Raw genomic sequence first — 16,864 nt, 5'->3', positions numbered from 1 at the left:
CAAGAGCACAGCTCCAGACGGCATCGCTCTCAGGATCTTAGGACCACACAAGTTTCTCCACCACGACAAGGTGACAATCCACGGAGAAATGTAACTTGAATACTGTGTATTTCAAAATCTCCTCGAAAACATCCTCGCCTACTCCCTACATACTAGGGGCAACTTGAAATGTAACTGTGTCGCTATTTATATTCTATTCGTGTCTGGAGACATGTACTGAGGATGGATTATGATTGACAAAAAGACTTGCGAGTCTTTCATGACAATGAAAAGGGTTCCATGATATTCCACCACCAACGCCACATTCTCTGTCTGTACACTTTCCAGTGAGTGCCACTTCCCAGCAGAATAGTAGGGGGCTGTCAAAACTCAAAACAGTACTTTTGCAAGACTAAATGTTTTTAAAATCAAAATGGTCTCTAACCAATCTGCCCACAACTGAACTGATGTTGATGCTGCAACCAAATGCATCACAATCTTGCTATTGTGAAAGGCAAGGACATTGCCTCCATTATGTCGAAACAATGAACTGTAGATGTTGGCTGCCTTGCCTGTGTCTACCTATCACCTGCTTCTCCTCTCATCCTGCTATCTTTCCCCAACCTCTCTACAATGGATCTGAAGGGTCCCGATGTGAACCATCACCTATCCATGTTCTCCAGAGATGCTACTTGACCCGCTGAGGTACCTCTGGACTTCATGACCTCCATAGTCATCGTAAATATTTCTCACTTTGTCAGTATCATTAAAAAGGACCATCTGGTAATTTAGCTCATTGGGTCTTGGGAGCATATTCTGGGTGGAGAATAACTATCACTGTTGCCATATTATAGCTGTGACCACAATTTAAAAGTATTTCATTATTTGGAAATTCTTTAGGACCTTACGATTTTGAAATGCATGAGACAAATAAAAAATCATTCATGGTTTGGTGCTGGTTCTTAATAAAGCTAAAGTGTTCCCAGAAAAATAATGAACAAGCAAACATTTTTTTAATGTCCCATTGGTTTTCTCCACAATCTTTACAATGGTATTTATTAGATGACACACCTAGTGTTATGTGGCTAGTAGAACTAAACTTCATTAGTTCCAATCAGCCAGGTTTGATCCTGGCCTCAGATGCTGCCCCCATGGAGTTTGCACTTTGATAGTGTGGGTGTCCACCACGTGCTCTGGTTTTGTCCCATAATCCAAACACATGCAGGTTAGAAAGTCAATTGGCTGTTGTACATTACTCCTACTATGTAGGTGGGTGTATTTAGAAACATAGAAAATAGGTGCAGGAGTAGGCCATTCGGCCCTTTGAGCCTGCACCGCCATTCAAAATGATGGCTGATCATCCAACTCAGTATCCTGTAACCTGCCTTCTCTCCATACCCCCTGATCACTTTAGCCACAAGGGCCACATCTAACTCCCTCTTAAATATAGCCAATGAACTGGCCTCAACTACCTTCTGTGGCAGAGAATTCCACAGAGTCACCACTCTCTGTGTGAAAAGTGATTTTCTCATCTCAGTCCTAAAAGACTTCCCTCTTATCCTTAAACTGTGACCCCTAGTTCTAGACTTCCCCAACATCGGGAATAATCTTCCTGCATCTAGCCTGTCCAACCCCTTATGAATTTTGTAAGTTTCTATAAGATCCCCCCTCAATCTTCTAAATTCTAGCGAGTACAAGCCGAGTCTATCCAGTCGTTCTTCATATGAAAGTCCTGACATCCCAGGAATCAGTCTGGTGAACCTTCTCTGTACTCCCTCTATATTGGCCTGTCGTTACAAAGTTAATGACATTGAAGCTATCAGCATTTATCATTGTTAAACTGCAAAATACCAGAAGCTTTGGGAATTGGTTGTCTGTGTAATTTAGCCTGATAAACTGAAAATTGCTGTCAGTAATTCAGTGTCCCTCCTGAACTCTGCATCCTTCTGAATTACAATCAAGGGAGAATCAGTCTACTCACCATTAATTTTGCTATTTACAAACAGTTTTTATTGTAAACCACCCAAAATTATTGTGTTATATAAGGTTATGTAATAGGAGTAGAATTAGGCCATTCGGCCCATCACGTTTACGCCTCCATTCAATCATGGCTGATCTATCTCTCCCTCCTGCCTTCTCCCCATAACCTCTGACACCTGTACTAATCAAAAATCTATCTATCTCTGCCATAAAAATATCCACTGACTTGGCCTCCACAGCCTTCCGTGGCAGAATTCCATAGATCCACCACTCTCTGAGGAAATACATTTCTTCACATATTATCGTTATTGTGTTCTGTGGCACAAGGTCACACAGCCGTCAAACACGTATTTCATCTATGACTAAATGAATCCAAAAAGCTCCATCTGATAGCATATTCCACATTCTACTCACTCTCCGATCTACTATCTACCTCATTGGTGACCCTCGGACTATCCTTGATCGGGCCATGCTTGCTTAACCTTGCACTAAACATTATTCCCTCATCAAGTATCTATACACTGTATTGTCTTGATTGTAATCATGTATTTTCTTTCTGCTGACTGGGTATCACGCAACAAAAGCTTTTCACTGTTCCTGTACATGCGACAATAAACTAAACTAAAGTCTAGGTCCGAAGAAAGAACTTTCTGCATGTCGATTGTAAACCTCCCCATAAACATTGAAAGTGTACCTGAATTAACCATATAACCATATAACAATTACAGCACGGAAACAGGCCATCTCGGCCCAACAAGTCCGTGCCGAACAACTTTTTTCCCTTAGTCCCACCTGCCTGCACTCATACCATAACCCTCCATTCCCTTCTCATTCATATGCCTATCCAATTTATTTTTATGATACCAATTTAAATGATACCAATGAACATGCCTCCACCACTTCCACTGGAAGCTCATTCCACACCGCTACCACTCTCTGAGTAAAGAAGTTCCCCCTCATGTTACCCCTAAACTTCTGTACCTTAATTCTGAAGTCATGTCCTCTTGTTTGAATCTTCCCTATTCTCAAAGGGAAAAGCTTGTCCACATCAACTCTGCATATCCCTCTCATCATTTTAAAGACCTCTATCAATTTTTAATAATTGGATTTTCTTTTAATTTTAAAGATCACCAGAGAGAACTGCCACCTCACTGCTGACTGCAAATTCCAGATATTATTTTACTCCAAGGTGATTGCACCACAATCTACAAAGATTGGCAAATGCACCTGCAATCAGGCTGAGGATACCTTTGTCTTTGCATGGATGTGGTGGACCAACCACCAACTGTTAGACATGAACTAGCCTGCCAATGAGAGTGAAATTAACAGATGACATGGCATTTATTTAATTTCAATTGCTCTGGTCGAATAAGGGCAAAAGCAAAGAAACAATGAGGTGCAAACAATAAAGATAGGGGCAGAGAAGGTCTTTCCACTTTGAAACAAAGATTGAAATGAAGAAGTAGAGAAAAAAGAAAAAAAAAGAGAAAAAAAGCTGGTTATTTGGCCTTCAAGCCTCTTTGCCTTTGGCATGATCATGGGTGCTCCTTATGCTAATATTATATTCCCATGCCCCTTGATGCATTTTGAGTGCAGAACATGTATCTACCTCCTTAAATATATTCAACAACTTGCTCTTCATGGACCCCTGTGGTACAGAGTTCCGCAGGTGAAGAAGCTACTCCTCACATCACACATGAATGTAGTACACCACATCCTGAGTCTGTGACACTTGATTCTAGACTCCCAAGAGGAAACATCCTCCTCACATTGTGCCTATTAGGAGGGAGACCAGTATAAGGAGCAATAGATATGAAACGTTCATTTATAAATCCGACAGAGAATCCCGCAGAAATTTCTTTACCCAGAGTCATTAGAACTGACTACCAACTGGCTTGTGGGCAAGACCAGCATTTACTACAAACCACTAAATGTTCTTGAACAAGTGGAAGTGGACTATGCTTTCTACATCAACCCAATTTTGTCATTTCATTCCAGCAAGCCATCTGTCGGTGCCAGTCTGTTAAATCCATTCTTATTGTTAGAACCTCCTGTTTGTGTTTACTCTTCTCCTATATATTAAGGAACTCTTTTTCAGTTTTGTTTGTCACCTTCTAATGGAGGTGCTCCTCAATGTTATTAGGTAGGGAGTGCCAGGATTTTGATCCACTTGAGGTGAAAAGCAATGGTGTATTTTAAGAGCAAACCGTAAAATGCGGGGGTGAGTGGATCAGGCAACATCTCTGTAAGACATGGATAGACGGCGTTTCAGGTCGGGTCTATCTGAAGAATCTGGCCCAAAGCATTGTTTATCCAAGTCTTTCTGAGATGTTGCCTGACCTGCTGAGTTACTCCTGCACTTTGTGTTTTGCTCAAGATTCCAGTTCCTTGTTTCTTCTTTGTGCATTTTAAAATGTTAAGTACAGGAGGAGAGAGATAGAATCAAAAAACTGCTAAATTCACTTCTAGGTGGTGATGCCAAATGCACCACATGGAAGATTGCTTTACTCTTTGAAGTTTCAGACGCAATGTAAGAACACCCTATTGCAATTGCCCATGAATGTTTTCACCAGAAATGAATTTCTGGGCAGGAGCATGGGAAGACCTCCAACAAAACACAGAGCCCCAGCACTAACTATTTTAAATTTGCCATAATTCTATGTAATGAGAACAAGATTGTAGCATGATGCTAACGAAACAGTAAATGAATAATGTGAAACAGAAGCCACAAAGTACCAGCTTGATAGGCCAGACAGCTTCTCGGCTCAAAGCAGTGCAAAGCACTTTGACAGACTTCCCCCTCACATTCAAACCCAACCTTCTGTTGAAGTGCAGATTGCAGAACTATCAGCGTATGGTGCTGTGTTTGTACACATCCCTACAAGTAGGGTTTAAAGCATACGCTGACAGATACTAATGCTTGTGCTAAGTCAAACATACCACTATTCTGTAAATCAATCATTCCCAACCTTTCTGAATGAAAGGCCTGTTTGTTCACACTCAGTACTTTACACACCCCTCCCATAAACACCTGATTATGCCACAGCTTGCTTTTTCTAGGAAGTTCTGGGGACTCTGGAAGATTGCTCATGCCTCTATTGTCAGATAGCCAGTGCACAGCTCCATTAGTTTTTACTTTTATTTTGTGAAGGCTCCAACTGAACCATCTCAATAGCATTAAAACTTCGCAGCACCTGAAATATGGTGATCCTTCCCTGAGTAAGAGTCGCATCCTCCAAGACAGGAACCACTACTGTACCCACTACAAACCAAAATGACATGGTAGTCTGGAGCCTAGATTCCCAGCGATCCCACATACGTTCATTTGTCTTCTCCTAATCCTAAGGCTAAGGGAGAAGATGTTAAGCATCATTGTATGCCTTCAAATTGCCTACTCCTGAAGATCATTTGATTTTAAATGAAAGTCACTTACCTTAACAAATACAAATACAGGATTGTAAGGGAGCAGAGGAGAATCACAATGTACAAGATGACTGTAATCAGTATGCCAGGGATCCCAGAATGGTGTGTTCTGTAAAACAGCCAGTAAAGCTTGGCTGCATCACCTATTGGATGGTTTGTGCTGTAAGTCAGGCGCTGAAAAGAAGGAGATGCCAGTCAGTGCTACATAAAGTGACTCCTCTTAGCTCTCCAGTTCACAATGAGCTTCTGACACATTCACACCAGTGCTGGGCCCGTGGGATCAATCATCTATTCATTTCTGCTCCTTTGTAGTGTTACTAACATGCAAAGCTGTAGCATTATCCAGCCAACAGATTTGGTTTTGGCAGCATCTGTATTTCTGCACCAATTTTGTGTTTAAATTATAAACAAATTGTTTTATTGGGACATACCACCTGGCCATAGCCTCAAATTTACTAAAAGTGTGTGAGGGGAACAGGTTTTTTTTTTCCTTAACAAAGAGCTTTTATTCAAAACATCACAGTTATAAATACTGGAAAAATCAAAACTGCCAAGCAGTTTGAAAAACCCATCAATCCATCATCAGATTACAACATTATCATCCTCCTTCACAATGCACTCAACCCCCCGCGGCAACCAGCGTCCACGGAAAACCTCCACAGTCCCTGCGGACACAGCTTGTTCCCTCTCCAGGGACATATGGGCAAGGACGGAAACCTGGAAAAGGGGCAGGCAGTCGACTCGGGCAGAACCATCGACTGTTCGCCGGCTGACGCCGAGAATGGCCATTTTGACCAGGCCCATCAGCAAACCAACAGCGAGATCCCCCCCCCCCCCTCCCCACCCTCCACCGACCAACCCTTCCCCCTCTGTATTTGCCGACAAAAGATCAGGAGCGTGGGGCTGAAATGCTGCCAAGATTTGAGGAGCAACCCCTTTAGATACTCAAACAGGGCTGCAACCTCTCACACTTCATATAGACATAGAACAATCTCTTCTACGCTACAGAAGTGACAGGCAGCTGGCGAGTCCGTGAACTTAAATATCTATTACACATCATTACTCTGTGCAACACCCCCCGTCCCCGATATAAAGGCGGAGGACCATCTTACAGAGGGCCTGCCTCACTGTCCAGTGGTAACACGGGTCTCCACAGCATGTCCAGGTGCAAAACGAGGGTGAGGAAGTGTAGAGTGTGCAGGAGCGGCTCGTACACTGAGCATCTCCCCGTGTCGCAGAACGGAAAGCTGGGTATCTCGGAGAGGCAGCTCATGTTGTGTGGGACTGGCTCCCAGGAATAGAAACATAGAAACATAGAAATTAGGTGCAGGAGTAGGCCATTCGGCCGTTCGAGCCTGCACCGCCATTCAATATGATCATGGCTGATCATCCAACTCAGTATCCCGTACCTGCCTTCTCTCCATACCCCCTGATCCCCTTAGCCACAAGGGCCACATCTAACTCCCTCTTAAATATAGCCAATGAACTGGCCTCAACTACTCTCTGTGGCAGAGAGTTCCAGAGATTCACCACTCTCTGTGTGAAAAAAGTTCTTCCCATCTCGGTTTTAAAGGATTTCCCCCTTATCCTTAAGCTGTGACCCCTTGTCCTGGACTTCCCCAACATCGGGAACAATCTTCCTGCATCTAGCCTGTCCAACCCCTTAAGAATTTTGTAAGTTTCTATAAGATCCCCTCTCAATCTCCTAAATTCTAGAGAGTATAAACCAAGTCTATCCAATCTTTCTTCATAAGACAGTCCTGACATCCCAGGAATCAGTCTGGTGAACCTTCTCTGCACTCCCTCTATGGCAATAATGTCCTTCCTCAGATTTGGAGACCAAAACTGTACGCAATACTCCAGGTGTGGTCTCACCAAGACCCTGTACAATTGCAGTAGAACCACCCTGCTCCTATACTCAAATCCTTTTGCTATGAAAGCCAACATACCATTCGCTTTCTTTACTGCCTGCTGCACCTGCATGCCTACCTTCAATGACATGGTGTACCATGACACCCATGGTCCCGGAGGTTGGCTCCAATGAGAAATTCCAACGGAGCGGGAGTAAGCTCAGTCGGAATCACCCCACACTCATGGAGCCTCCCTCCGCAACACCCACCGTGACAGGGTGAAGATGGTCCACTCTCGTAGCTACAACCCCCGTGCCTCCGATGAGTAGCACGCTGACTGATGGTGACCAAACTCCAGACACTTAACAGATCGGGTGACTCATACCGAAGATAGACACAAACAGCTGGAGTACCTCAGCGGGACAGGTAGCATCTCTGGAGAGAAGGAATGGGTGACTTTTTGAGTCGAGACCCTTCTTCAGTTTACAATTGAACCATTGCAAGAGATGAAGCCTGTTCCGCTGAGCTACTCCAGCTTTTTGTGTCTATCTTCGGTTTAAACCAGCATCTGTAGTTCCTTCCTACATGGGTGACTCATACCCACTGCCAGGAGCTGTGTGCACTCCTGAAGGAAATACCTCTGGCAATAACAGTGTGTCGGCAGCGCTGGCATCTAGGAGGATGCTCAGAATACAGTTACCACCGCAGGGTCCTGAGACAGTGAGCTGCAACCTGGGTATGTACGCATACCAGCTACTGACCACCCTCCTCCAATGTGAGACTCAGAACCGCAGCAGAGGCCCAGTGGTTCCTCTCTTCCTCTTCTCCCCTCTCCCATCAGGCAAGAGGTACAGAAGTGTGAAAACACATACCTCCAGATTCAGGGACATTTTTTCCCCAGCAGTTATCAGGCAACTGAACCATCCCATCAACAATTAGAGAGCAGTCTTGAGGTATTATTTACCTCATTGGAAGCCCTCGGACTATCTTTAATCAGACTTTAATGGACTTGCACAACACATTATTCCCTTTAACATGTATCTGTGCACTGTGGATGGTTCGATTGTAATCATGTATTGTCTTTCAGCTGACTGCTTAGTACACAACAAAAGCTTTTCACTGTACCACTGTGCACGTGACAATAAACTAAACTAACTAACAATCATCTTGCAGCCCAAAACGAGCCTGAACCTAAAACACAAGATTCTGCGGATGCTGGAATTTGGAGCATCTGATGGAGGAACTCAACATGTAAGCAGCATCTGTGGAGGGAAATGAACAGTTGAAGTATAGGGTCAGGATTGGATCTGTGGCAAGTAGTGAGTGAACCAATACAAGCAATGAACATATTTGTTCCCATCATCACCATTCTACCTGAGGAGGAGGAGGGAGATGGCAGCCCTGCCGGCAGTCTGCTCGTTTTTTTCATCCTTTTTGTTATTTTGTTAGTGTTTGTTTAAAGTTTGCTTTACTGTTCTTCTGTTTGTTTTGTTATGGGGGGGGGGGGGGGGGGGGGGGGGGGGGGGGGGGGGGGGGGGGGGGGGGGGGGGGGGGGGGGGGGGGGGGGGGGGGGGGGGTGGGGGGGGGGGGATACTTTTTTTCAGATTCTTACCTTCCCGGAGAGGTGATCAAGTTTCAGATCACATTCTCCGGGCTCTGCGGCCTACCATCGCTGGAGCTAGGAGCCGCCTCGGACTGTTGTGAGCCCCACCGCGGGGCGCAGACTTAACATCGGTGCGAATCCCTTGACTGGGATCGCTCGCACCGTGGCCTGCGGACTTACCATCAAGGGCTCACAGTCTCGGGAGAGGCTAGTCGGTAGCTCCAATGCCGCAGAAGGGTCGTCCAGCCCCGACGCGACGTTTGTTTGCCCGGCGCGTGGGAGCTGACATCCCCCCGATGCGGGAGCTGAACACCTCGATACGGAGGGCCCCGAACGCCACCGGCTACGGGAGTCAAGACCGTCCTGTCAACGGAGGGGCTCGAGGTCCCCGACCAAGGAAGAACAACAAGGGAAGGACTTGGAACTTTATTTTCGCCCTCCATCACAGTGAGGAATGTGTAAAAGTCACTGTGATGGAGGTTTATGTTAAAATGTGTTTTCTGAGTCTGTTGCTTTTTTTTAATTGTATGACTGACCTGCCCAGTGAATTTCACTACACCAATTGGTGTATGTGACAATAAATGAACATGGACCTATGGACAGATGCTTCTTTCTATGATGGGTTTGGTAGAAGTAACCTCCAACAGTCCTTATGGAGATAAAGTCCCATCTTCACCGTGGTCACCCGCCATCATAATAAACTAAGCAAACACAAATTGGACATCCATGAACTGCTGTGGACCACGAGCAGTAGCAAAATATACACTACCCACAATATGTAAACTTATGGCCTAGCATATTCCTCATGCTACCATACACCAGCCTGGGGATAAACCTGAATCAATAAAAAGAGCATTGGACACCCACGGAGCATCACCACGCATGCCTAAAAAAGTGCCAAATGAAGGTACAATACAAGCATGGAATAGAGTTCTGAACTTCCACAACTCATGGATATTTCAAAGCTCTGCAGTCCTGCCACATCTTGTAGTGAATGGTGGTGGAGAATTAACCAGCCAACAATGGAAAGTGGTTATAATAATCCATTCTCAACAATTTTGGGGTCCATCACATGAACGAATAAAACAAAACTGGTGTAGTCAGCCAGAAATAACCAATGGATGATCCATTTCTCCTTCCTCCTGAGATCACCATTACACAGAAGCCAGTCTTCCACTAATTCTATTTAATCCATATGGCTTGGCAGATAACACTGGATGTAGCAAAGACTATGTAAGCAGACATCATCCTGATTTCAGGACTTCAAACCTATACTCTAAGCCTAACCCTGATGTATCATCATTCCTTCATAATCACCGTGTTTAAATCCTGGTGCACGTAAAGTATTGTGTGAGTAGGATTCTAGACATTCACCAGAAGGATTGCACCAGTTCAAGAGTATGGTTCACCGCCACATTGTAAGGGACTTGCAGGGATAAGCAATACACACTGGCCTTGGATCCTAGAAAAATAATAAAAAAGCGGAAATATCCCAATCGGAAAAGGGCATTGGGCAAACTATAAATCAAGCTTGTAGCATAGAAGGTGAAAATATCCCATAGTCTTTGGATGATATCAGGCACTATATATATGAAGCTTACGTTGAAGATATTTACGAAGGATGGACAAGGGGGTCTCCTTGTCAACCAGTGTGACTAAGTTGTCTGACGTGAACAGACATAGGTGGTGGGTTGTAAGAGCAATGGAAATGCTGAATCAGAAACCTGGCTGAAATTCAATCAAAGTTTAATGACATTGCGAGTCTTGCAAAAGAAACTGGCAATTTAAAACTTGCCTCCTTTGCATTGAAGAGGTTGCAGAGATCTTCAATCTAATCCCGGATTGCACTCAAGGACATGTCCAATGCCATCTAACTTTGCAGTTATCTTTGTTTTAATGCTTCAAATGACTATTTTATCAGATTTCTGGATTTTGATGTATTGATGCTTCTGCTTATTTTGTACGTTCCTCACAGCAACCAGCAGGTAAGGGGCAAGCTCTTGTCCTTTCAACTACACAATCACACAAGCAAAATGGTGGCTAGTGTCCTTCTGAAGCATTAGACTGAGAACAGATGAAGTGCAGCCCATTTCTATCTCACCCATGAGAGATACTTGACATAGCTTCTGATCCATTTTGCAAGGCATTTTGTTAATCTCATTTGCCAAAAATAAGGTACCAATTCACCAGCCTAATTGCAACACAATGCAATTGAAAGTAATGGGCTGGTATGAACATTAATTGGCATTGCCAATGTTTCTGTTTTCCTTGGAATAAGTAATAATTAGATGTATTGTAACTACTCAGTATATGTTGCATTATAGTCTTGACAGACAGTTCAACATAAATTCAATATAATTTGAAAGTAACCTAGTTATCCTCAGAGCACTTAGAACCTGGCACTTGTACAATTGGCTTATAGAATTATAGATCCAATAGGAAGGAAGCCATTGGCCAATTGAGTTTGTGCCAGCTCTCGACAAGGGCCATCCAGCCTCCTTTAGGAGAAGTACAGGGTATATGAGGAAGAAAGAAAAAGAAAAGGGAAGCTGATAGATGAGAGAAAGCTCGTGGAGAAACGAGTTGGAGAGAGTCCTGCAAGTCCCATATAATTGCTTATCCGAATGCCCCTGTCCCACTTAGGAAACCTGAACGGAAACCTCTGGAGAATTTATGTCCTACCCACGGTTTCCATGCGGTTCCCGGAGGTTTTTGTCAGTCTCCCTACCTGCTTCCACTACCTGCAACCTCCGGCAACCACCTGCAACCTCCGGGAACCGCACGGAAACCTTGGGTTGGGTGCAAAGTCTCCAGAGGTTTCCGTTCAGGTTTCCTAAGTGAGACAGGGGCATAAGAGAATAATATTCTGGAATGGCATAGTTAGAGGAATAGCATTTATAAATAATGCACATTGCTCTACATTCTATTTTATACCGATATCAGAAGGGAAACCACCTCCACCCAGATAGCGTGGATTAGTACAAATAATTTATTCAGGGAATAAAAGGACATAAAGTGCTGGAGTAACTCAGCAGGTCAGTCAGCATCCATGCAGAACATGGATAGGTGATTCATAAGTAAATAAGTCATAGGAGCAGAATTAGGCCATTCAGCCCAGCGAGCCTACTCCGCCATTTAATCATGGCTGATCTATATTTCCATCTCCTGCCTTCTCTGCTTAACCTTTGACACCCTTACTAATCAAGAACCTGTCAATCCCCGCTTTAAAAATACCCAGTAGACTTGGCCTCCACAGCTGGCTGTGGCAATGAATTCCACAGATTCACCACCCTCTGGCTAAAGAAATTCCTTCTCCTCTCCTTTCCAAAGGTACGTCCTTTGATTCTGAGGCAGTGCCCTCTGGCCCTAGACTCCCCCATTAGTGGAAAAAACCTTTCCACATCCACTCTCTCCAGGCCTTTTGTTATTCGTTAAGTTTCAATGAGATCCCCCTCACTCTTCTAAACTCCAGACCCAGGGCCGTCAAACATTGATCATAGCTTAACCCAATCATCGCTGGAAATTGGGAAAATATTTCAGGCCTATAATCTTTCATCAAAGGACATCATCAAAAACATGAATCCTTCTTCTCTCCTCGCAGATATTGCCTGACCTGGAGTCTTGACTGGAATCACATTAAATCACATCGAGTGTCAGGGGTTTTGGGGAGAATGGGATTGAGTGGGAAAGCTAGCTCAGCCATGACTGAGTGGTCTAATTGTGCTCCTATAACTTATGAACTTATGATACCAGCACATTTCTTTTGGTGACCAATTACCATGTAAGTATTGCACTGTTATAATCTAATTTTGGTCCGTCAGGATGAACTCCACTATAATGAATAGTTGGTAGCACTCTTTGAATCAGATTTTGAGTTCAATTCCCACTTTGGAAAACTAATCTATAGGCATTACTTCACTAGATGTAGTGTCTCTGGGAAAATACATTGACCCAAAACCCTGGCTGCCTTCCCAAGTGGGCCAATGGGCACTATTCTTAAGTCAAACATGGTGATTCTACAAATTATGCAGGACGGCACCAGAAAATCAACAACATGTAACACCAGCAACCAAAATTACGGGGGAAAAAACAAACTATCCACTGAAAGTTGTAGATGAGCAGCAAGTTTAGCTTCACACAAAAAGTTGGAGTAACTCAGCGGGACAGGCAGCAACTCTGGAGAGAAGGAATGGGTGACGTTTTGGGTCCAGACCCTTCTTCAGACTTAGTTGAGCTTAGCTTGAGGCTGGCATAAATACACGCATGGACTCGTTAGACAATAGTCTGTTTCTGTGCTGATGATCCAATGTAATTGCATCTCATCCTCATTGCACGCCATGTATTACAATGGTGATTGGCTGTAATGCAGTTTATTACAACAATTAATCGCAGGAATCCTCAAGATGACCAAACGCTCACTTGCTTGTTCTTATGGTGTCATCTGAAGCTTCTGATTAGAGTATAGATTTGTCTTCACTTCCAAGTTTAAAACGCTTGCCATTTAAAAATTGTTAGATTAAATTCAATTGCTGAGGTTTCTGACTAATAAAAATAGCATCAGTTTTTGCATTTGGTTTCTATGTCTCTAAAAGTGTTCCAGACGTCAATGAAGCAAAATGGAGAAGTCAGTATAAATCATTCTGTAGACTTTTATTTTGGAAATTGGCCATAATCACTTTGTATTGCAAAGGTATGTTGAAATGGCCAACATGCAACTTTAATTTTTATTCACTTGTCTTGAGCCGCATTACATGATTATGCTGCCAGCTATTTGACGTTATATATTGGTTTTCCTCGTGCTGCAACTCCTTTTAGTCTAAAATGCCCTGAAGCACTTTTGATTTGTATCATGGTAAACCATCGAGGTAGGCAAGTATTCTTATCTGAAGGAGCAACTGGGGAAACAAGCAGTGTAACCGACCGTCTATTATGTTCGTGCATTTTCATCAAATCCGGAGCCAGTCTATCTGCCAAAAATAAGGAGACTGGAGCAAAATGTACGATAAATCCACCAGGAGATGGTGAATGGAAAATTGTGAGGTCGCTAAATGCTAGGAGCGAATGCTCACACTTCCAAAGCTCAAATTCTTCAAACTAAAGGTGATGTGTGTTGGGTGCAGTAAAGAATTACTTTCCTAAAGCGGCAATCCAAAGTGATCTGGATAAACCATCCAGAGATGTGACCTCAAATATTGGCACTGGGTGATTCATGACTCATAGTTATAAAGAGATATTCCATAGAAACAGGCCCTTCACCTCACCGAGTCCACATCAACCATCAGCCACCTATTTACACTAATCCTACATTAATTTCATTGTTAATACTCCCAACATTCTCCAACTCTCCATGGATTCCACCACTTTCCTTCATACTGAGGGCAATATACAGAAGCCAATTAACCTACCATCCAACATGCCTTTGAGATGGCGGAGGAAACCACAGTACTCGGAGGGAATTCACATGGTAACAGGAAGAATGTGAAAACTGCACACAGGAGGTACCCAAGGTCAGGACTGAACCCCAGTGTCTGAAGCTGTGAGGCAGCTGCTCGACTAGCCGTGCCACTGTGTCATATTAAATTGGCTCATTGGTATATCTGGAATAATCAGAAATGGTGACCATGAAACTATCAATGCTAAAACAGGGTAGTGAGCGCAGGACGGAGTACCTTAAAGTAAAGAAAGCGAATGGTCAAGGATTTGAGTATAGGAGCAGGGAGGTTCTACTGCAGTTCTGAAGGGTCTGGTGAGGCACACTGGAGTATTGCGTACAGCTTTGGTGCCAAATCTGAGTCACATTAAATAGAGGGAGTGCAGAGAGGTTCACCAGACTATTCCTGGGAATCAGGACTGTCATGAAGAAAGACTGGATAGACTTGGTTTATATGAAGAATTTATGAATTGGATTAACTAAAAAAAAAATGTTTTGGGGGGGTGGGGAGGGTAGTGAGCACATATTGTCAGACGGAGTATCCTTCTCAGTACAGTTAGGGGGGATATTAATAGCTGAGCACGTTGTGTCAATGGGGAAAAGGGGTTAGGAGCCAGAATGTTTCAGATTTACAATCAGAAAGGTTTTTTTAAAATAGGTACGGGATAAGTTGGATGATCAGCATTCATATTGAATGGCGGTGCAAGCTAAATCTTACTCCTGCAATTATTTTCTATGTTTCTCAGTATTAATAGAGCACATTGTCATGGGGAAAAGGGGTTAGGAGCCAGAATGTTTCAGATTTACAATAAGAAAGGTTTTTTAAAATAACTAAGTTTATTTTTGTTCCTGCAAGCTAAATCTTCTAATTATTATACTGATTAATAGAGTGTCATTGCAGAATTGTCATCAGAAGTGATTGCTTATCAATTTCAATGGCCACATAGTTAAAGTAGCAGCTGCATTCTTAAGAGACAATGGAGTCTGATAACAAAAGGGGACCTACATGGAAACATTCCTTTTCCAAGGAAGCTGCTTGCCAACTTTCAAAGTAACTTTTAAGTGGTTCTCTCGTTCCTGATCGTAATTGTGTTACAAGCAATTAGGCCCACATATTACAAATAGCATTCCCCAATTCATCGATCACGTTATGTCCAATTTGCGTTGTGGAAACATACGTTATAGCAGAACTATCTGTACCTAATGATGGATCTGAAGGTATGGTTCTGTGACTCTTTACTATCTGATACACTGCCATTGGTCTTTGTCAGAGATTTCACAGAAATTTGGTGATCGGGAGGAAGGGCAGATGGTGGAATGCCTCCAATTCCACTATCTGGACCTGAAGATGTGACTAAATTCTGCGGAGACTTAAACCAGCTGGACGCCCTTTAGGGATTTGTTTTAAGAATTGAGTTTAGTGCTTGGACCAGAAGAATGTTCACGTCATTGTTATTTGCATTATGGATGACAAGTCAAAAAACAGAAACCTGATATAGTCATGAGCAGCCTAATGGAAAATTAGTACATGCTCTCTGTGAAGAATTGGTCCTCAAAGAAAGTTTTAGCAGAGGCCCTCAACTGTGGACCAAGTGTGTGATTATTGAATGAAAACTGCTTCTGGACCAATGATTGTATTGTATTCAAATTTATTGTCATTGTCTCAATTTGAGACAATGAAATGAATTTCCCTTACAGGCAGTATCATAAAAAAAATCATAAAAAATAAATAAATAATAAATAAATAATAAAACATATTAAAAATAAAATTGAAATTGAATTAAAAAAAAGCACAAACACAGAAAGTCCATGACACAACATAACATAAATGGCACCAAGGTGAGGATGGCACCATAGTCCAATGATGGTATGGTCTGAGGAGATAACTGTCAGGACCGTTGCTTTCATAGTCTTCATTAATGTCGAGGAGAGAGAAACAATTTAGAAAAATTAGGAGATTCAGTATGTCACCGAATACTCTATCAAATTTCCGCAGGCATATGATAAAGAGCTTACTTACTGGTTGCATCATGAGCTAGTTTGGTAACCCAAATGCCCACGAACAAAGGAAGCTGCAAAATGTTGTAGTCATTGCCCAGTCCATCATAAGTTCTGACCTACCAACCATTAAAGGGATTGCTACTATCAAATATCTATAGCACACTCTTCTCATCTCACTACTACCATCACGAGGTACAAGATTCCAACAACTGCCACCTCCAAGTTTAAGAAGTTTATTACAACATTTAATCGCAGGAATCCTCAAGATGACCAAACGCTCACTTGCTTGTTCTTATGGTGTCATCTGAAGCTTCTGATTAGAGTATAGATTTATCTTCACTTCCATGTTTAAAACGCTTGCCATTTAAAATTTGCTAGATTAGATTGAATTGCTAAGGTGCATGACCAGAGTAATCAATCACTAGCTGCAGGGTATTAAAAGCTAATCCTAAGGAGGATACAATATAAAGCAAATACACGATGTTGACCTTGTATAAAACTTTGGTACCGGTCTCACTAAGAATGCTATCTGCTTCATTCTGGACGTGGAAGAGATTTTGCATAAAGATCACAGGAACACCACAGAATATTTCCCAT

At 42.9% G+C, this 16,864-nt stretch overlaps 1 protein-coding gene across 10 annotated transcripts in view; it reads right to left on the bottom strand.

Moving 5' to 3' along the window:
- ofcc1 (orofacial cleft 1 candidate 1) overlaps positions 1-16,864 on the bottom strand; it is a 342,172-nt gene that overhangs the window by 118,003 nt on the left and 207,305 nt on the right. For 9 of the 10 annotated variants that reach the window (XM_055634782.1, XM_055634784.1, XM_055634781.1 and 6 more), the window contains one exon: positions 5,393-5,556. In XM_055634782.1, coding sequence (XP_055490757.1) covers positions 5,393-5,556 — 164 coding nt within the window. Of the gene's footprint in view, positions 1-5,392; positions 5,557-15,129; positions 16,178-16,864 lie in introns of those variants that run through there. The other variant, XM_055634792.1, reaches the window with a different exon arrangement.

Source organism: Leucoraja erinacea, chromosome 4, assembly GCF_028641065.1.
Source record: "Leucoraja erinacea ecotype New England chromosome 4, Leri_hhj_1, whole genome shotgun sequence".
NCBI classification, from domain to species: Eukaryota; Metazoa; Chordata; class Chondrichthyes; order Rajiformes; family Rajidae; genus Leucoraja; species Leucoraja erinaceus.
This window is presented reverse-complemented; position numbering and strand designations above follow the sequence as displayed.